General features: G+C 54.3%; 1 protein-coding gene across 1 annotated transcript; it reads right to left on the reverse strand.

Moving 5' to 3' along the window:
* Positions 1-19,386: 19,386 nt before the first annotated feature.
* On the reverse strand, positions 19,387-20,922 carry LOC307096593 (ubiquitin carboxyl-terminal hydrolase 17-like protein 6; the record flags this gene model as incomplete). The annotated part of the gene is made up of 1 exon (XM_079800898.1): positions 19,387-20,922. The coding sequence occupies one exon, from the start codon at positions 20,920-20,922 to the stop codon at positions 19,387-19,389; it is 1,536 nt and encodes a 511-aa protein (XP_079657024.1).
* Between the last annotated feature and the right edge of the window lie 583 nt (positions 20,923-21,505).

Genomic DNA, 21,505 nt, shown 5'->3' on the forward strand with positions numbered 1-21,505 from the left:
CGCGAAAAGCATCGTGTATACAAGAGGCCAATTTAATTGAATCTTGATATTCGCTGCAGGCCGCCATGAGTGATACCTGGGATTAGATATATGGGATTATATATATTGGATTTCACAGATAGAATTACTATATTGGATTTTACTGATGGTATAAATATATGGGATTTTTTACTGATGGGATTAGCATGTGAGAGATTTTTTACTGATGGGATTAATATATGTGGTTTTTACTGATGGGATTAGTATATTGGGATTTACTGATGGGATTAAATATATGGGATTTTCTTTTATATTTTTTTAAAATATATTTTATTGATTTTTCAGAGAGGAAATGAGAGGGATAGAGAGTTACAAACATCTATGATACAGAAACATTAATTAATGCATGACATACGCCACAGGCCGCTGTGACTGCGACCTTTCGTATGCCGTAGGCTGCCCCCTCACGAGGTGACCATTACGGGACCTGAGGCCTCTACCCTGCCAGGCAGGCAGGTGTGGGCCTCCTCTACTGAGGCAGCCAGGTGGTTGGAGGCCGCTTTCCTGGAGGCAGACAGAAAAACAGAGGCCGCTCAGGTTGCGGCAATGGGTACTGGGCAGGCCGCTAGGAGGTTGGAGGCTGCTTTCCTGGAGGCAGGTAGAAAAACGGAGGCCGCTCAGGTTGAGGCAATGGGTACTGTGCAGGCCGCCATTATTCAGGCAGCCAGTAAGTACAGCAAGGTACTGAGTACTGCAAGATGCAGCGCCCTCCCGAGATACCAATGTAATTGAGGCACGCCATACTCAGCATGCCGTCATTACTGAGACCTTCTGTACGTCGAAGGCCCCGCCACCACCCCTGCTAACCTTTTACCGGGTCACTACTTATTGGTTTACTACTTACCAGTTGACTGGTTACCAGGTGACTGGTTACTGGTTACCAGGTTACTGGTTCCTCGTTACCAAGTTACTGTTATGGCCATTCAAGAAATAACATCGTGTGCTTCTGTCCATGGTGCTGAAATCCCAGCTAATGCCCTGTGAACGCAAAAAATAATTCTACCCCCAAACAAACAAACAAACACCCAGAAAAAAGAAAATCCCTCAAAATCATCAAGTCTGTCCAGGGCGGGAGTCATTCCTTCCCTGGATGCACTAAAGTCACTAGCCTGGAGTTTGCACTCGATCACAGCCCAGCCCTGCAAAAGGCTGCTGCACTGACATGGTGAACGTGTGCGTTCACTACGTCAGTCCATACCCTAAAGGCAGCCATTTTTGAAGCACCCAGAACCGGTGAGGTCACCGTCCTCGAGGAATCCAATTACACGGAGCCCGATAGCATTGCAGCAGTTGGTACGGTGCAGGCCGTGATTATTGAGGCAGTCAGTCCTTACAGCGAGGTACTGAGTACCAAGACAGGCTGCCATTATTGAGGCAAGCCGAATGCTGCAGCCCGCTCAGGCTGCAGCAGTGGGTACGGTACAGGCCGCCATTGTTGAGGAAGCTAGTCTGTGCAGCCAGGTGCTGATTCCCGCGAGACGCAGCGTGCTCGCCAGAGGCCGCCTTCATGGATGCATGCCTTACACATTAGGCCGCCATGACTGAGAATTTCCGTAAGGCGAAGGCCGCCCACTAACGAGGCAACTAGTACGGGGTTCGTGTTCTTTACCCTGGCAGGCACGCAGGTACAAGCGGCCTCTACTGAGGCTGCCAGCAGGTTGGAGGCCACAGGGCTCTAGGCAGCCAGTTATTAGAAGTTTTATCAGGTTGCTGCTGTGGTACCCAGACGGGTGCCATTATTGAAGCAGCCAGTCTATACAGCGAGGTGCTGAATTCTGCGAGACGCAAAGTGCTCGTGAGAGCCTGCCATTATTGAGGCAGGCCATCTGCTGCAGGCCTACCTTATTGAGACCTTCAGTACAGCAGAAGCCCCTGCTAACAAGGCAGCCAGTATGGGGCACGGGGCCGTTACCCTAGCAGGCAGGCAGGTGCACGCCACCTCTACTGAGGCAGCCAGGAGGTTGGAGGCTACAGTCCTCCCGGCAGGCAGTTATACGAAGCCCGCTCTTATTTTGGCAGTGGGTATCGTGCAGGCCGCCATAATTGAGTCAGCCAGTTCGTACAGCAAGATGCTGAGTACTATGAGACACAGCATCCTCGCCAGAGGCCGCCATTATTGAGGGAGGCCGAATGCTGCATGCCGACATTACTGAGACCTGCCGCACCACAGAGGCCCCCACTAACGAGACAGCCAGTACGGGGCACGGGGCCTTTACCCTGGCAGGCAGGCAGCTGCAGGCCTCCTCTACTCAGGCATCCAAGAGATTGGAGGCCGCTTTCCTGGAGGCAGCAGAAAAACTGAGCCACTCAGGTTGCAGCAATGGGTACGGTGCAGGCCGCCATTATTCAGGCTGGCAGTCTGTACAGCGAGGTGCTGAGTACTGCGAGATACAGCGTCCTCATGAGAGGTTGCCATTATTGAAGCAGGCCGAATGCTGCTGGCCGACATTACTGAGACCTGCCGTACGACAGAGGCACCTGCTAACGAGACAGCCAGTACGGGGCAGGGGGCCTTTACCCTGGTAGGCAGGCAGGTGTAGGCCGCCTCGACTGAGGCAGCTAGGAGGTTGGAGGCTGCTTTCCTGGAGGCAGGTAGAAAAACGGAGGCCGCTCAGGTTGAGGCAATGGGTACTGTGCAGGCCGCCATTATTCAGGCAGCCAGTCAGTACAGCGAGGTACTGAGTACTGCAAGATGCAGCACCCTCGCGAGATGCCGCTGTAATTGAGGCACACCATACTCAGCATGCCGTCATTACTGAGACGTTCTGTACGGCGAAGGCCCCGCCACCAGCCTTGCTAACCTTTTACCGGGTCACTAGTTATTGGTTTACTACTTACCAGTTGACTGGTTACCAGGTGACTGGTTACCAGGTTACTGGTTCCTAGTCACCAAGTTACTGTTGAGGCCATTCAAGATATAACACCGTGTACTTCTGTCCATGGTGCTTGAATTTCCAGCTAATGCCCTGTGAACGCAACAAATAATTCTACCCCAAAACAAACAAACAAACACCCAGAAAAAAAGAAAATCCCTCAAAATCATCAAGTCTGTCCTGGGCGGGAGTCATTCCTTCCCTGGATGGACTAAAGTCACTAGCCTGGATTTTGCACACCTTCACAGCCCAGCTGTGCAAAGGGCTGTTGCACTGACATTGTGAACCTGTGCGTTCACTATGTCAGTCCATACCCTAAAGGCAGCCATTTTTGAAGCACCCAGAACCGATGAGGTCACCGTCCTCGAGGAATGCAATTACACGAAGCCCTATAGCATTGCGGCAATGGGTACGGTGCAGGCCGTCATTATTGAGGCAGTCAGTCCTTACAGCGAGGTGCTGAGTACCAAGAGAGGCTGCCATTATTGAGGCAAGCCGAATGCTGCAGGCCGAGATTACTAAGGCCTGCCGTACAGCAGAGGCCCCTGCTAACAAGGCAGCCAGTACGGGGCACGGGGCCTTTACCCTAGCAGGCAGGCAGGTGCAGGCCACCTCTACCCAGGCAGCCAGGAGGTTGGAGCTTGCAGTCTTCCAGGCAGGAAGTTATAGGAAGCCCGCTATTGTTTTGGCAGTGGGTATCGTGCAGGCCGCCATAATTGAGTCAGCCAGTTCGTACAGCAAGATGCTGAGTACTATGAGACACAGCATCCTCGCCAGAGGCCGCCATTATTGAGGGAGGCCGAATGCTGCATGCCGACATTACTGAGACCTGCCACACCACAGAGGCCCCCGCTAACGAGACAGCCAGTACGGGGCACGGGGCCTTTACCCTGGCAGGCAGGCAGGTGCAGGCCTCCTCTTCTCAGGCATCCAAGAGGTAGGAGGCCGCTTTCCTGGAGGCAGGCTGAAAAACGGAGCCCGCTCAGGTTGTAGCAATGGGTACGGTGCAGGCCGCCATTATTCAGGCAGCCAGTCTGTACAGCGAGGTGCTGAGTACTGCGAGATACAGCGTCCTCACGAGAGGTTGCCATTATTGAGGCAGGCCAAATGCTGCAGGCCAACATTACTGAGACCTTTCATGCGGCAGAGGCTCCCGCTAACGACCCAGTTAGCAGAGGGCACGGGGCCTTTAACCTGGCAGGCAGGCAGGTGTACGCCGCCTCGACTGAGGCAGCTAGGATGTTGGAGGCAGCTTTCCTGGAGGAAGGCAGAAAAACGAAGGCCGCTCAGGTTGCAACAATGGGTACTGTGCAGGCCGCCATTATTCAGGCAGCCAGTCAGTACAGCGAGGTACTGAGTACTGCAAGATGCAGCACCCTCGCGAGATGCCGCTGTAATTGAGGCACGCCATACTCAGCATGCCGTCATTACTGAGACCTTCTGTACAGCGAAGGCCCCGCCACCGCCCCTGCTAACCTTTTACCGGGTCACTAGTTATTGGTTTACTACTTACCAGTTAACTGGTTACAAGGTGACTGGTTACTGGTTACCAGGTTACTGGTTCCTAGTTACCAAGTTACTGTTGTGGCCATTCAAGAAATAACACCGTGTGCTTCTGTCCATGGTGCTGGATTTCCAGCTAATGCCCTATGAACGCAACAAATAATTCTACCGCAAAACAAACAAACAAACACCCAGAAAAAAAAGAAAATCCCTCAAAATCATCAAGTCTGTCCAGGGCGGGAGTCATTCCTTCCCTGGATGCACTAAAGTCACTAGCCTGGAGTTTGCACCCGTTCATAGCCCAGCCCTGCAAAGGGCTGCTGCACTAAAATGGTGAACGTGTGCGTTCACTATGACAGTCCATACCCTAAAGGGAGCCATTTTTGAAGCACCCAGAACCGATGAGGTCACCATCCTCGAGGAATGCAATTACACGAAGCCCTATAGCATTGCGGCAGTGGGTACGGTGCAGGCCGTCATTATTGAGGCAGTCAGTCCTTACAGCGAGGTGCTGAGTACCAAGAGAGGCTGCCATTATTGAGGCAAGCCGAATGCTGCAGGCCGAGATTACTAAGGCCTGCCGTACAGCAGAGGCCCCTGCTAACAAGGCAGCCAGTATGGGGCACGGGGCCTTTACCCTAGCAGGCAGGCAGGTGCAGGCCACCTCTACCCAGGCAGCCAGGAGGTTGGAGCTTGCAGTCTTCCAGGCAGGCAGTTATACGAAGCCTGCTCTTGTTTTGGCAGTGGGTATCGTGCAGGCCGCCATAATTGAGTCAGCCAGTTCGTACAGCAAGATGCTGAGTACCGTGAGACACAGCATCCTCGCGAGAGGCCGCGATTATTGAGGAAGGCCGAATGCTGCATGCCGACATTACTGAGACCTGCCGCACCACAGAGGCCCCCGCTAACGAGACAGCCAGTACGGGGCACGGGGCCTTTACCCTGGCAGGCAGGCAGGTGCAGGCCTCCTCTTCTCAGGCATCCAAGAGGTTGGAGCCAGCTTTCCTGGAGGCAGGCTGAAAAATGGAGCCCGCTCAGGTTGTACCAATGGGTACTGTGCAGGCCGCCATTATTGAGGCAGCCAGTCAGTACAGCGAAGTACTGAGTACTGCAAGATGCAGCACCCTCGCGAGATGCCGCTGTAATTGAGGCACGCCATACTCAGCATGCCGTCATTACTGAGACCTTCTGTACAGCGAAGGCCCCACCACCGCCCCTGCTAACCTTTTACCGGGTCACTAGTTATTGGTTTACTACTTACCAGTTAACTGGTTACAAGGTGACTGGTTACTGGTTACCAGGTTACTGGTTCCTCGTTACCAAGTTACTGTTGTGGCCATTCAAGAAATAACACCGTGTGCGTCTGTCCATGGTGCTGAATTTCCAGCTAATGCCCTGTGAACGCAACAAATAATTCTACCCCAAAACAAACAAACAAACACCCAGAAAAAAAAAGAAAATCCCTCAAAATCATCAAGTCTGTCCAGGGCGGGAGTCATTCCTTCCCTGGGTGTACTAAAGTCACTAGCCTGGAGTTTGCACCCGTTCATAGCCCAGCCCTGCAAAGGGCTACTGCACTGACATGGTGAACGTGTGCGTTCACTATGTCAGTCCATACCCTAAAGGGAGCCATTTTTGAAGCACCCAGAACCGATGAGGTCACCATCCTCGAGGAATGCAATTACACGAAGCCCTATAGCATTGCGGCAGTGGGTATGGTGCAGGCCGTCATTATTGAGGCAGTCAGTCCTTACAGCGAGGTGCTGAGTACCATGAGAGGCTGCCATTATTGAGGCAGGCCATAGCGGACAGGCCGACATTACTGAGACCTTTCGTACAGCAGAGGCCCCTGCTAACAAGGCAGCCAGTACGGGGCACGGGACCTTTACCCTAGCAGGCAGGCAGGTGCAGGCCTCCTCTTCTCAGGCATCCAAGAGGTTGGAGGCAGCTTTCCTGGAGGCAGGCTGAAAAACGGAGCCCGCTCAGGTTGTACCAATGGGTACTGTGCAGGCCGCCATTATTGAGGCAGCCAGTTAGTACAGCGAGGTACTGAGTACTGCGAGATGCAGCACCCTCGCGAGATGCCGCTGTAATTGAGGCACGCCATACTCAGCATGCCGTCATTACTGAGACCTTCTGTACGGCGAAGGCCCCACCACCGCCCCTGCTAACCTTTTACCGGGTCACTAGTTATTGGTTTACTACTTACCAGTTAACTGGTTACAAGGTGACTGGTTACTGGTTACCAGGTTACTGGTTCCTCGTTACCAAGTTACTGTTGTGGCCATTCAAGAAATAACACCGTGTGCTTCTGTCCATGGTGCTGAATTTCCAGCTAATGCCCTGTGAACGCAACAAATAATTCTACCCCAAAACAAACAAACACCCAGAAAAAAAGAAAATCCCTCAAAATCATCAAGTCTGTCCAGGGCGGGAGTCATTCCTTCCCTGGGTGTACTAAAGTCACTAGCCTGGAGTTTGCACCCGTTCATAGCCCAGCCCTGCAAAGGGCTGCTGCACTGACATGGTGAACGTGTGCGTTCACTATGTCAGTCCATACCCTAAAGGGAGCCATTTTTGAAGCACCCAGAACCGATGAGGTCACCATCCTCGAGGAATGCAATTACACGAAGCCCTATAGCATTGCGGCAGTGGGTATGGTGCAGGCCGTCATTATTGAGGCAGTCAGTCCTTACAGCGAGGTGCTGAGTACCATGAGAGGCTGCCATTATTGAGGCAGGCCATAGCGGACAGGCCGACATTACTGAGACCTTTCGTACAGCAGAGGCCCCTGCTAACAAGGCAGCCAGTACGGGGCACGGGACCTTTAGCCTAGCAGGCAGGCATGTGCAGGCCTCCTCTATTCAGGCAGCCAAGAGGTTGGAGGCCGCTTTCCTGGAAGAAGGCAGAAAAATGGATCCCGCTCAGGTTGCAGCAATTGGTACGGTGCAGACCGCCATTATTCAGGCAGCCAGTCCATACAGCGAGGTGCTGAGTACTGGGAGATACAGCGTCCTCGCGAGAGGCTACCATTATTGAGGCAGGCCGAATGCTGCAGGCCGACATTACTGAGACCTGCCGTACGGCAGACGCCCCTGCTAATGAGACAGCCAGTACGGATCACGGGGCCTTTTTCCTGGCAGGAAGGCAGATGCAGGCCACCTCTACTGAGGCAGCCAGAAGTTTGGAAGCTGCAGTCCTCGAGGCAGGCAGTTATACGAAGCATGCTCTGGTTTCAGCATTGGGTATCGTGCAGGCCGCCATAAATGAGTCAGCAGGTTCGTACAGCAAGGTGCTGAGTACCATGAGACACAGCGTCCTCGCGAGAGGCCGCCATTATTGAGAAAGGCCGAATGCTGCAGGCCGACATTACTGAGACCTTCCGTACAGCAGAGGCCCTCCCCAAACCCCTTCCCGCGAACGACACAGCCAGTACGGGCACGGGGTCTTTTTGTTTGTTTGTTTGTGTGTTTTTTTAAATCTAATTTTAGACGTAATCCTAATACTAAACCTACCCCTAACACTACCCTAACCATAAACCTAACCCTAAATCTAAACATAACACTACCCATAAATCGAGCCCTCTTCATAACAATAGCCCTAAATCTAACCCTAGCCCTAGCCCTAGTCCTAAACCTAACCTTAACCATAACACTAGCCCGAACCCTAACCCAAACATTAATCATAGCCCTAAACCTAATACTAACCCTATGCATAGTCATTACCCTAGCCCTAGCCCTAACACTAACTTTAAGGCTAACCCAAGCCCTAACCATAAACCTAACCCTAACCCTAGCACTATCCATAACCCCAACCATAACCCTAGCCCTAACCCTAAAAATAACCCCAACCCTAACCCTAACCCTAGCACTAGCCTTAGTCCTGACCCTAGCCCTAACCCTAACCCTAATCTAAACTTAGGCCTAAACCCAGCCCCAACAATAGCCTTAACCCTAACCCTAACCCTAAACCTACCCCTATCCCAAGCCCTAAACCTAACCCTAAACCCAACCCTTACCCTAGGCCTAACCTTAACCCTAAAACTAGCCATAACCCTAGACCTAAACTAAATTTTATTTATGTATTTATTTTAATTTCTTTATTGATTGAGGTATCACATATTTCTCCTCATCCCCCCATTCCCAGCCCACACCCCTCCCCACAAATGTCCCCACCCCCCTGTTGTGGGCACAAGGTCTTTACACTGGCGGGCCGGCAGGTGCAGGCCGCCTCTACTGAGGCAACCAGGGGTGTGGAGGCTGCTGTCCCCTTGGCAGGGAGTTATAGAAATGTGCTAATAGTAAGTACACCCTATTTTGTGATTTATCATAATGTTTATGATTATAGACCAGGGTTAAGCACGACTTTTATCAGATAAATGTTTTCATTTTCTTTCAAGTAAGTTACTGATTATACTGTACACGTCTGTCTATGGAACCATATACTTATTCCACTGGACCTCAAAAGGAAGCTGTCAGGCAAAAACTATCCTTTGCTGCCCTCCTGTGGCCATTTCAGGAATAACACGCTGTGCCTCTGTCCCTGGTGCTGACATTCCCGCTAAAGCCCTGTGAACTCGACCGAAAATTCTACCCAGGAAAAAAGGGTGACAAGATCAGAGAGGCTGGGCAGGGCGGCATGCATTCCGTCCCTGGATGGAGCAAAGTCACAGTTGTGGGTACTTCACCGCTTCCTGCTCCCTCTTTGCAAAGGGAGGCCTCGGCTGCTGCGCTGACATCATGAACCCTTTGGAAACCTAGAAGCCACCAATATTGAGGCAGCCAGTCTGAACTGAGAGGTGGTGAGACCCGCGAAATGCAGCGTGGATGCGAGAGGCCGCCTTAATTGACTCAAGGTATTCGCTGCAGGCCGCCATGACTGAGACCTTCCTTACGGCGCAGGCCCCCACCATCCACGCAGCCAGTACTGGGCACAGGGCCTTTACCCTGGCAGGCCGCCAGGTGCAGGCCTCCTCTACTCATGCAGCCAGGGGGTAGCAGGCAGTTTTACAGAGCCCGCTCGGGCTGCGGCATTGTGTACGGTACAGGCCGCCATTGTTGAGGAAGCTAGTCCATGCAGCGAGGTGCTGAGTCCCGCGAGACGCAGCGTGCTCACCAGAGGCCGCCTTAATGGATGCATGCCTTACGCCGCAGGCCTCCATGACTGAGAATTTCCGTGAGGCGAAGGCCGCCCCCTAATGAGGCAGCCGGTACGGGGCCTGGGGCCTTTACCGTGGCAGGCAGGCAGGTGCAAGCGGCCTCTACTGAGGCTGCCAGCAGGTTGCAGAACACAGGGCTCGAGGCAACCAGTTATCCGGAGTTTTATCGGGTTGCTGCTGTGGTACCCAGAAGGCCACCATTATTGAGGCAGCCAGTCTATAAGGCGAAGTGCTGAATTCTGCCAGACGCAGAGTACTCGCGAGAGCCTGCCATTATTGAGGCAGGCCGTCTGTTGCAGGCCGACATTACTGAGACCTGCCGTACAGCAGACTCCCCCGCTAATGAGACTGCCAGTTGAGGTCACGGGGCCTTTACCCTGGGAGGCAGGCAGGTGCAGGTTCACTCTACTAAGGCTGCCAGGAGTTTGGAGGCCACAGGCCTCGACACAGCCAGTTATACAGAGTTTTATTGGGTTGCTGCTGTGGTACCGAGCAGGCCGACATTATTCAGGCAGCAATTCCGTACAGTGAGGTGCTGAATAACGTGAGACACAGCGTCCTCGCGAGAGGCCGCCATTATTGAGGCAGGCCGAATGCTGCAGGCCGACATTACTGAGACCTGCCATACAGTAGAGTCCCCTGCTAACAAGGCAGCCAGTACGGGGCATGGGGTCTTTACCCTAGCAGGCAGGCAGGTGCAGGCCGCCTCTACTGAGGCAGCCAGAAGTTTGGAGGCTGCAGTCCTCAAGGCAGGCAATTATAAGAAGCCCACTCTGGTTTTGCTAGTGGGTATCGTGCTGGCGCCATAATTGGGTCAGGCAGTTCGTACAGCAAGGTGTTGAGTACCACGAGAAGCACTGTCCTCACGAGAAGCCGCGATTATTGAGGCAGGACGAATGTGGCAGGCCTACATTACTGAGACCTTTCATGCGGAAGAGGCCCCCTGCTAATGACACAGTCAGTAAAGGGCACGGGGTCTTCATCCTGGCAGGCAGGCGGGTGCAGGCCTCCTCTACTGAGGCAGCCAAGAGTTTGGAGGCCGCTTTCCTGGAGGCAGGCAGAAAAAAGGATGCCACTCAGGTTTTGGTAATTGGTACTGTGCTAGCTGCCATTATTCAGGCAGCCAGTCCGTACAGCTAGGTACTGAGTACTGCAAGATGCAGCGCCCTCCCGAGATGCTGCTGTAATTGAGGCACGCCATATTCAGCATGCCGTCATTACAGAGACCTTCTGTAAGGCGAAGGCCCCGCCACCGCCCCTGCTAACCTTTTACCGGGTCACTAGTTATTGGTTTACTACTTACCAGTTAACTGGTTACCAGGTGACTGGTTACTGGCTACCAGGTTACTGGTTCCTAGTTACTGTTGTGGCCATTCACGAAATAACACTGTGTGCTTCTGTCCATGGTGCTGAAATTCCAGCTAATGCCCCGTGAACGCAACAAATAATTCTACCTCAAAACAAACAAACACCCAGAAAAAAAGAAAATCCCTCAAAATCATCAAGTCTGTCCAGGGCGGGAGTCATTCCTTCCCTGGATGGACTAAAGTTACTAGCCTGGATTTTGCACCCGTTCACAGCCCAGCCCTGCAAAGGGCTGCTGCACTGACATGGTGAACCTGTGCGTTCAGTATGTCACTCCATACCCTAAAGGCAGCCGTTTTTGAAGCACCCAGAACCGGTGAGGTCACTGTCCTCGAGGAATGCAATTACACGGAGCCCGATAGCATTGCAGCAGTGGGTACGGTGCAGGCCGTCATTATTGAGGCAGTCAATCCTTACAGCGAGGTGCTGAGTACCACGAGAGGCTGCCATTATTGAGGCAGGCCATAGCGGGCAGGCCGACATTACTGGGACATTCCATACAGCAGAGGCCCCTGCTAACAAGGCAGCCAGTACTGGGCACGGGGCCTTTACCCTGGCAGGCAGGCAGGTGCCGGCCGCCTCTACTGAGACAGCCAGGAGGTTGGAGGCTGCAGTCCTCGAGGCAGGCAGTTATACGTATTCCGCTCTTTTTTCGACAGTGGGTATCGTGCAGGCCGCCATAATTGAGGCAGCCAGTTCGTACAGCAAGGTGCTGAGTACCATGAGACACAGCGTCCTCGCGAGAGGCCGCCATTATTGAGGAAGCCCGAATGCTGCAGGCCGACATTACTGAGACCTTCTGTACGGCAGAGGCCCTCCCACCCCTCCCCGTAAAGGACACAGCCAGTACGGGACACGGGGTTCCTACGCTGGCGCGCAGGCAGTTGCCGGCCGCCTGTACTGAGGCAGCCAGGGGTTTGGAGGCTGACGTCCCCTTGGCAGAGAGTTATAGAAATGTGCTAATAGTAAGTACACCTCATTTTGTGATTTATCAGAATGTAATCATAGAGCAGGGTTATGCACTGCTTTTATAAGATAAATGTTTTCATTTTCTTTCAAGTAAGTTACTGATTATACTGTACACGTCTGTCTATAGAACCATATACTTATTCCACTGGACCTCAAAAGGAAGCTGTCAGGCAAAACCTGTCCTTTGCTGCCCTCCTGTGGCCTTTTCCGGAATAACACGCTGTGCCTCTGTCCCTGTTGCTGAAATTCCAGCTAAAACCCTGTGAACTCCACCGAAAATTCTACCCGGGGGGGGGGGGGGGGGGGGGCCGGAAAGGGTCACAAGATCAGAGAGGCTGGGCAGGGCGGCATGCATTCCGTCCCTGGATGGAGCAAAGTCACAGTTGTGGGTACTTCACCGCTTCCTGCTCCCTCTTTGCAAAGGGAGGCCTCGGCTGCTGCGCTGACATCATGAACCCTTTGGAAACCTAGAAGCCACCAATATTGAGGCAGCCAGTCCAAACAGAGAGGTGGTGAGACCCGCGAAATGCAGCGTGGATGCGAGAGGCCGCCTTAATGGACTCAAGCTATTCGCTGCAGGCCGCCATGACTGAGACCTTCCTTACGGCGCAGGCCCCCGCCATCCAGGCAGCCAGTACTGGGCACAGAGCCTTTACCCTGGCAGGCCGGCAGGTGCAGGCCTCCTCTACTCATGCAGCCAGGGGGTTGGAGGCGGCCGTACTTTTGGCAGGCAGTTTTACGGAGCCCGCTTGGGCTGCGGCATTGTGTACGGTACAGGCCGCCATTTTTGAGGAAGCTAGTCCGTGCAGCGAGGTGCAGGTCCTGCGAGACGCAGCGTGCTCGCCATTTGCCGCCTTAATAGACGCATGCCTGGGGCCTTTACCCTGGCAGGCAGGCAGGTGCAAGCGGCCTCTACTGAGGCTGCCAGCAGGTTGGAGGCCACAGGACTCGAGGAAGCCAGTTATTCGGAGTTTTATCGGGTTGCTGCTGTGGTACCCAGAAGGCCACCATTATTGAGACAGCCCGTCCCTATAGCGAGGTGCTAAATAACGCCAGACACAGCGTCCTCGTGAGAGGCCGCCATTATTGAGGCAGGCCAAATGCTGAAGGCCGACATTACCGAGACCTGCCGCAACACAGAGGTCCCCGCTAACGAGACAGCCAGTACGGGGCACGGGGCCTTTACCCTGGCAGGCAGGCAGGTGCAGGCCTCCTCTTCTCAGGCATCCAAGAGGTTGGAGGCCGCTTTCCTGGAGGCAGGCTGAAAAACGGAGCCCGCTCAGGTTGTAGCAATGGGTACGGTGCAGGCCGCCATTATTCAGGCAGCCAGTCTGTACAGCGAGGTGCTGAGTACTGCGAGATACAGCGTCCTCACGAGAGGTTGCCATTATTGAGGCAGGCCGAATGCTGCAGGCCGACATTCCTGAGACCTTTCATGCGGCAGAGGCTCCCGCTAACGACCCAGCTAGCAGAGGGCACGGGGCCTTTAACCTGGCAGGCAGGCAGGTGTAGGCCGCCTCTGACTGAGGCAGCTAGGAGGTTGGAGGCAGCTTTCCTGGAGGAAGGCAGAAAAACGGAGGCCGCTCAGGTTGCGGTAATGGGTACTGTGCAGGCCGCCATTATTGAGGCAGCCAGTCCGTACAGCTAGGTACTGAGTACTGCAAGATGCAGCGCCCTCCCGAGATGCCGCTGTAATTGAGGCACGCCATACTCAGCATGCCGTCATTACTGAGACCTTCTGTAAGGCGGAGGCCCCGCCACCGCCCCTGCTAACCTTTTACCGGGTCACTAGTTATTGGTTTACTACTTACCAGTTGACTGCTTACCAGGTGACTGGTTACTGGTTACCAGGTTACTGGTTCCTAGTTACCAAGTTACTGTTGTGGCCATTCAAGAAATAACACTGTGCGCTCCTGTCCATGGTGCTGAAATTCCAGCTAATGCCCCGTGAACGCAACAAATAATTCTACCCCAAAACAAACAAACACCCAGAAAAAAAGAAAATCCCTCAAAATCATCAAGTCTGTCCAGGGCGGGAGTCATTCCTTCCCTGGATGGACTAAAGTTACTAGCCTGGATTTTGCACCCGTTCACAGCCCAGCCCTGCAAAGGGCTGCTGCACTGACATGGTGAACCTGTGCGTTCAGTATGTCACTCCATACCCTAAAGGCAGCCATTTTTGAAGCACCCAGAACCGGTGAGGTCACTGTCCTCGAGGAATGCAATTACACGGAGCCCGATAGCATTGCAGCAGTGGGTACGGTGCAGGCCGTCATTATTGAGGCAGTCAATCCTTACAGCGAGGTGCTGAGTACCACGAGAGGCTGCCATTATTGAGGCAGGCCATAGCGGGCAGGCCGACATTACTGGGACATTCCGTACAGCAGAGGCCCCTGCTAACAAGGCAACCAGTACTGGGCACGGGGCCTTTACCCTGGCAGGCAGGCAGGTGCCGGCCGCCTCTACTGAGACAGCCAGGAGGTTGGAGGCTGCAGTCCTCGAGGCAGGCAGTTATACGTATTCCGCTCTTTTTTCGACAGTGGGTATCGTGCAGCCTCTGCAGTTGTGTTGCTCCCCACACTTGTTGTATACAGGCCACAGATGCTGCTCAACACCCTGCAAGGCACACAGAGGCCCCAGTTCCCAACCGGATTATGTGTTAGAAACCTGGGCCCCGGGATAATCTTCTTGGACCCGCCATGATGGACTGGGACATGGATGTAGGTCTGAGCCCCGGATAGAGGAATGGGTTCTGAGAGGATAGTTTGGGCCAGGGAGCAAAGTCTGGCCCCGGGGGGAGTTTTGGTACCTCACCTGGACAACTGGGTTATGGAATGATGGTCTGGGTTACAGATAGAGAACTACACCCCTGATACAAGACTGGATTTTGTGTTAGAGACCTGGGCCCCGGGATAATCTTCTCGGACCTGCCCTGATGGTCTGGGACCCGGATGTAGTTCTGAGTCCCGGATAGAGGAATAGGTCCTAGGAGGGCAATTTGGGACAGGGAGGGAGGTCTGGGCCCCTGGGGCGGTCTGGTACCTCACCTGGACATCTGGGTTATGGAATGGTGGTCTGGGTTAGAGAACTACACCCCTGATACAAGACTGGATTATATCCCTAATCCCTTATATCCCTATTTCCTCTATACCTCTTTATCCCTTTACCCTTGTATCCGTTATATCCCTTTATCCGTATATACCTATATACCTATATTTCTATATCCCTATATTCCTTATATCCCTTATATACCTTATATCCCTATATCCCCTATATCCCTATCTCTGGTGAGGATTAACCAAAAAAGAAAAAAATGGCAGCACTCGAACATGGGGTGGGTTGGGCCCCGGGAGTGTGTGGCAGCCTCTGCAGCTGTGTTGCTCCCCACACATGTTGTATACAGGCCACAGATGCTGCTCAACACCCTGCAAGGCACACAGAGGCCCCAGTTCCCAACCGGATTATGTGTTAGAAACCAGGGCCCCTGGGTAATCTTCTGATGGTCTGAGACCAGGATGTAGGTCTGAGCCCCAGATAGAGGAATGGGTCCCAGGAGGGCAGTTCGGGCCAGGGAGGGAGGTCTGGGCCCCAGGGCGTGGTTTTTTACCTCACCTGGACATCTGGGTTATGGAATGGTGGTCTGGGTTACAGATAGAGAAGTACACCCCTGATACAAGACTGGATTTTGTGTTAGAGACCTGGGCCCCGGGATAATCTTCTCGGACCTGCCCTGATGGTCTGGGACCCGGATGTAGTTCTGAGCCCCAGATAGAGGAATGTGTTCTGAGAGGATACTTCGGGCCAGGGAGCGAAGTCTAGGCCCCAGGGGGAGGTCTGGTACCGCACATGGACATCTGGGTTATGTTATGATGGTCTGGGTTACAGATGGAGAACTATATCCCTATATTTCTTACATCCCTTATATACCGTATATCACTTTTATCCCTTATATCCCTATATTTCTACATCCCTATATCCCTTATATTCCTTATATCCCTATATTCCTTTATCGCTATATCTCTATATCTCTATATCCTTATATCCCTATATTCCTTATATCCCATATATACCTTATATCCCTTATATTCCTCATATCCCATATATACCTTATATCCCTTATATTCCTTATATCCCTATATCCCTTATATTGCTATATCCCTTTATTGCTATATCCCTATATCCCTTTTATCCCCATTTCCCGTGATCTTTATATCTATTATATCCCCTATATCCCTATATCCCTATCCCTGGTGAGGATTAAACAAAAAAGAAAAAAATGGCAGGACTAGCACCTGGGGTGGGTTGGCCCCCGGGGGTGTGTGGCAGCCTCTGCAGTTGTGTTGCTCCCCACACGTGTTGTATACAGGCCACAGATGCTGCTCAACACCCTGCAAGGCACACAGAGGCCCCAGTTCCCAACCGGATTATGTGTTAGAAACCTGGGCCCCGGGATAATCTTCTTGGACCCGCCATGATGGACTGGGACATGGATGTAGGTCTGAGCCCTGGATAGAGGAATGGGTTCTGAGAGGATAGTTCGGGCCAGGGAGCAAAGTCTGGCTCCGGGGGGAGTTCTGGTACCTCACCTGGACATCTGGGTTATGGAATGGTGGTCTGGGTTACAGATAGAGAAGTACACCCCTGATACAAGACTGGATTTTGTGTTAGAGACCTGGGCCCCGGGATAATCTTCTCGGACCTGCCCTGATGGTCTGAGTCCCTTATAGAGGAATAGGTCCTAGGAGGGCAATTCGGGACAGGGAGGGAGGTCTGGGCCCCTGGGGCGGTCTGGTACCTCACCTGGACATCTGGGTTATGGAATGGTGGTCTGGGTTACAGATAGAGAACTACACCCCTGATACAAGACTGGATTTTGTGTTAGAGACCTGGGCCCCGGGATAATCTTCTCGGACCTGCCCTGATGGTCTGGGACCCAGATGTAGTTCTGAGCCCCGGATAGAGGAATAGGTCCTAGGAGGGCAATTCGGGACACGGAGGGAGGTCTGGGCCCCTGGGGCGGTCTGGTACCTCACCTGGACATCTGGGTTATGGAATGGTGGTCTGGGTTACAGATAGAGAACTACACCCCTGGATTATATCCCTAATCCCTTATAGACTGGATTATATCCCTAATCCCTTATATCCCTATGTCCTCTATATCTCTTTATCCCTTTACCCTTGTATCCCTTATATCCCTTATATCCCTTTATCCGTATATACCTATATCCCTATATTTCTATATCCCTATATTCCTTATATCCCTTATATACCTTATATCCCTATATCCCCTATATCCTTATATCCCTATCTCTGGTGAGGATTAACCAAAAAAGAAAAAAATGGCAGCACTCGAACATGGGGTGTGTTGGGCCCCGGGAGTGTGTGGCAGCCTCTGCAGCTGTGTTGCTCCCCACACATGTTGTATACAGGCCACAGATGCTGCTCAACACCCTGCAAGGCACACAGAGGCCCCAGTTCCCAACCGGATTATGTGTTAGAAACCAGGGCCCCTGGGTAATCTTCTGATGGTCTGGGACCAGGATGTAGGTCTGAGCCCCGGATAGAGGAATGGGTCCCAGGAGGGCAGTTCGGGCCAGGGAGGGAGGTCTGGGCCCCAGGGCGTGGTTTTTTACCTCACCTGGACATCTGGGTTATGGAATGGTGGTCTGGGTTACAGATAGAGAAGTACACCCCTGATACAAGACTGGATTTTGTGTTAGAGACCTGGGCCCCGGGATAATCTTCTCGGACCTGCCCTGATGGTCTGGGACCCGGATGTAGTTCTGAGCCCCAGATAGAGGAATGTGTTCTGAGAGGATACTTCGGGCCAGGGAGCGAAGTCTAGGCCCCAGGGGGAGGTCTGGTACCGCACATGGACATCTGGGTTATGTTATGATGGTCTGGGTTACAGATGGAGAACTACACCCCTGATACAAGATTCTGTGTTTGAGGCCTTACCCCAGGATAATCTTCTTGGCCCAGCCATGATGGTCTGGGACCCAGATGGAGGTCTGGGTCCTAGGAGGGCAGTTCGGGCCAGGGAGAGAGGTCTGGTACCTCACCTGGACATCTGGGTTTTGGAATGGTGGTCTGGGTAACAGATAGAGAACTACACCCCTGATACAAGACTGGATTCTGTGTTTGAGACCTTGCCCCAGGATAATCTTCTCGGCCCCATCATGAATCTAGTCTTGTATTGGGGGTGTAGTTCTCTACTGGATTCTGTGTTAGAGACCTGGGCCCTGTGATAATCTTCTCGGCCCCGCCATGATGGTCTGGGACTCGGATGGAGGTCTTGGTCCTAGGATGGTAGTTCAGACAAGGGAGGGAGGTCTGGGTCCCAGTGGGCGGTCTGGTACCTCACCTGAACATCTGGGTTATGGAATGGTGGTCTGGGTTACAGATAGAGAACTACATCCCTGATACAAGACTGTATTATATCCCTAATCCCTTAAATCCCTATATCCCTTATATCCCCTATATCCCTTATATCCCCTATATCTCTATATCCCCTATATCCCTATCCCCAGTGAGGATTAACCAAAAAATTATAAAATGGCAGCACTAGCACCTGGGGTGGGTTGGCCCCCAGGGGTGTGTGACAGCCTCTGCAGTTGTGTTGCTCCCCGCACGTGTTGTATAGAGGCCACAGATGCTGCTCAACACCCTGCAAGGCACACAGAGGCCCCAGTTCCCAACTGGATTATGTGTTAGAAACCTGGGAACCGGGATAATCTTCTCGGACCCGCCATGATGGTCTGGGACCCGGATGGAGGTCTGGGTCCTAGGACGGCAGTTCAGACCAGGGAGGGAGGTCTGGGTCCCTGATACAAGACTGGATTATATCCCTAGTCCCTTATAGCCCCATATCCCTATATCTTTTATATCCCCTATATCCCTATATCCCTTATATCCCTTTATACATTTACCCTTATATACCTATATTCCTATATCCCTTATATCTCTATATCCCATTATCCCTTATATCCCTTTATCCCTTATATCGCTATATCCCTTTATCCCTTATATGCCTTGATTCCTTATATCCCTATATCCCTTATATCGCTATATCCCTTATATCTCTATATCACTTTATCCCTATATCCCTATGTCGATTATATCCCCATATCCCCATTTCCAATATCCCTTATATCCGTTATATCCCCTATATCCCTATACGTGGTGGGGATTAACCAAAAAAAAAAAAGGCAGCACCAGGTCCTGGGGTGGGTTGGGCCCCGGGAGTGTGTGGCAGCCTCTGCAGCTGTGTTGCTCCCCACACATGTTGTATACAGGACACAGATGCTGCTCAACACCCTTGATCTGGCCCCTTGAAAAGTGTACCCGCCCCCCACTTCCACACACCCTCCCAATCGCCCCTGCACCACGCCCACCACGCCCGCCCTCCCCCCCCCCCCACCCTTCAGCGCTCAGCCCAAGGCTCTCCTGCAGGCTCCTGGGCCACTCCTGCTGCTGGCATCACTGGCACGCGGGCACGGACCTGTGCCCCTGCTTCTTCTTCTTCTTCCTGTTCGCCTTGGCTCCCCCTCTGGGACCAGGGCCTTGGCCAGTGCCCTTGGCCCCCCCGGGGAGGACGTCCCCGGCTGGATGGTTGAGCAGGCGGTCCGCCGTGCCCCCTCGGTCCCGGGACTGGTGAATGAGGACGGCTTCGGCGGGCACCGCACACGCGACCTCCCTGAGGTTGGACTGAGGCTTGGGCCGGGATGGCTCCTGGGGCCGTCGCCGCTGCTCTCGCACGGGCTCCTTGGACCCGGGACCCGTGAAGTTGGGGGCACTCTCGGGACCCCGTTGGGTCGACGCCTCGACCTTGTGCTCGGTCCCGGGGCATGTGGGTTTCCCACTGTCTCCTTCCAGTTCACTGGTCTGGACGTAAAAGAGCACATAGGCGCGTTGGCTCAGGGCCTCAGAAGCGTCGCAGGCGGTCACCTGGGCGTCGTCCATCTTAAACCACCGGCCGCCCGCGGTTCGGACGTAGCAGAAGTAGTGGCCGCTGTGGCAGGTGCGGCCCGAGTGGACCAGCACGGCGTAGAGCCGGTACAGCAGCGGGCCCGCGTGGCGCCCCTGGGACAGGTAGGGCCGCAGGTCCAGGTGCTCCGGGTAGCGCACGTCCCGCTCCACCTTGCTGTCCGCGAGCGCCGAGAACCGCTTCAGCACGAGCGTGAGCACCCTGGAGGCCGCGTGCAGGCGCAGCGTCTTGGTGGCCGGCACCTTCCGGCGGCACTTGCCGCACTGGTAGCCGTCGGCCCCGCCCAGCCGCTCGGGCCTCACCAGCAGCTCCAGGGCCTGGGTCACGCTCTGCGCCGCCTGGATGTCCAGGCCGATGTCCAGGTAAGGGTCCAGGGTGTCGGACACGCCCTGGCAGCGGAGGCACTGGATCCGAGATCTCCAGTGGCCTCCAAAGACCCGACGGATCAGGGTGGCGTCCTCCTGGGAGGGCCGGCCCGGCGGCGACGGCGGCCGCTCCTCAGGCACACAGGCCCGCTGCAGGGCGTCCAGCGTGAACAGGAGGAACTCGTGGGCGTCCTCCTGCCGGTACGCGTGGAAGCCCGCGAGCAGCTCCCCCTCGGGCACGATGACGTCCCCGGGGCGCAGGAGGGCCCGGGTCACGTGAGCCTGCAGGGCGCACAGGGCGCAGGACGCCCGCCGCCCGCAGGCCCCCGAGTGCCGCCCGGACAGCAGGTAGCGGGCCAGGGGCGGGGTGTAGCTGAGGCACTGCAGGGCCGCGTTCGCGTAGCAGGTGTTGCCCAGGTTCTGAAGCCCGGCCCCCACCGCGTGGGGTCTCCCCGGGCTCCAGCTCCCACTCGGAGGAGGGGTGTCGGCGGGAGCCAGTGGGCCCCGCGGGGCGCACCGGCTCTCCCGGGGCAGTGGTGGTTCCTGAGGCCCGCGGGGGCCACAGTGGACTTCCGCGGCCCCATCACCGAATCCAGCGGATTCGACCTTCGGGGGGTGCCTGAGCTGAAGCTCCTCTTCCCGGTGCGCAGAAGCGGCCTCCATGTCCGCGGACAGGGCCTTCGCGAGATCTCTCCCCTGAAAGCTCCCTTGGAGAACGAAGCGTCCGGGGCAGAGGAGGTCTGAGAATGAAGGCCCTGGCCGCCCCACCCGCCCTTTTATAGGCCCAGAGCGTGCTGGGAGGAGCCACGAGCTCCACCAATCAGTGGCCCCCAGGCTTGATGGAATCAACTTTAGGGTGTGGGCCCTCCTGCCCCAGGCGGACCCAGGCACACCTTTCAGGTGGGATTAACGCAAGGGTCTCGAGAAAAGGTGCTCCTGAACAGAGGCTGGTCTCCGCGCCCCACGCCTGGTGTTCCTCGAAGAAAGGGGAGGGAGACGGGAGACGCAGACACACCGAAGCTGGCCTTGGAGGTCGTGGGAGGCGGACGCTGGAGTTGAAGGCACTGGGCCAGCGACACCAGAGGCCACCAGCGGCCCCGCCCAGCGACCTCAGAGACCTCAGACGGAAAGGGGTCCCGCTGGCACCTTGATTTTTGACTTCTGCCATCTGGACTCTCGGGGAATGCCTTTCTCTTCTGGTACGCCACCTCGTTGGTGGTAGCGGGACATGGCGAATCTAGGAAAG

Source organism: Cnephaeus nilssonii (assembly GCF_951640355.1).
Source record: "Cnephaeus nilssonii genome assembly, contig: SCAFFOLD_84, whole genome shotgun sequence".
Taxonomy (NCBI): Eukaryota; Metazoa; Chordata; class Mammalia; order Chiroptera; family Vespertilionidae; genus Cnephaeus; species Cnephaeus nilssonii.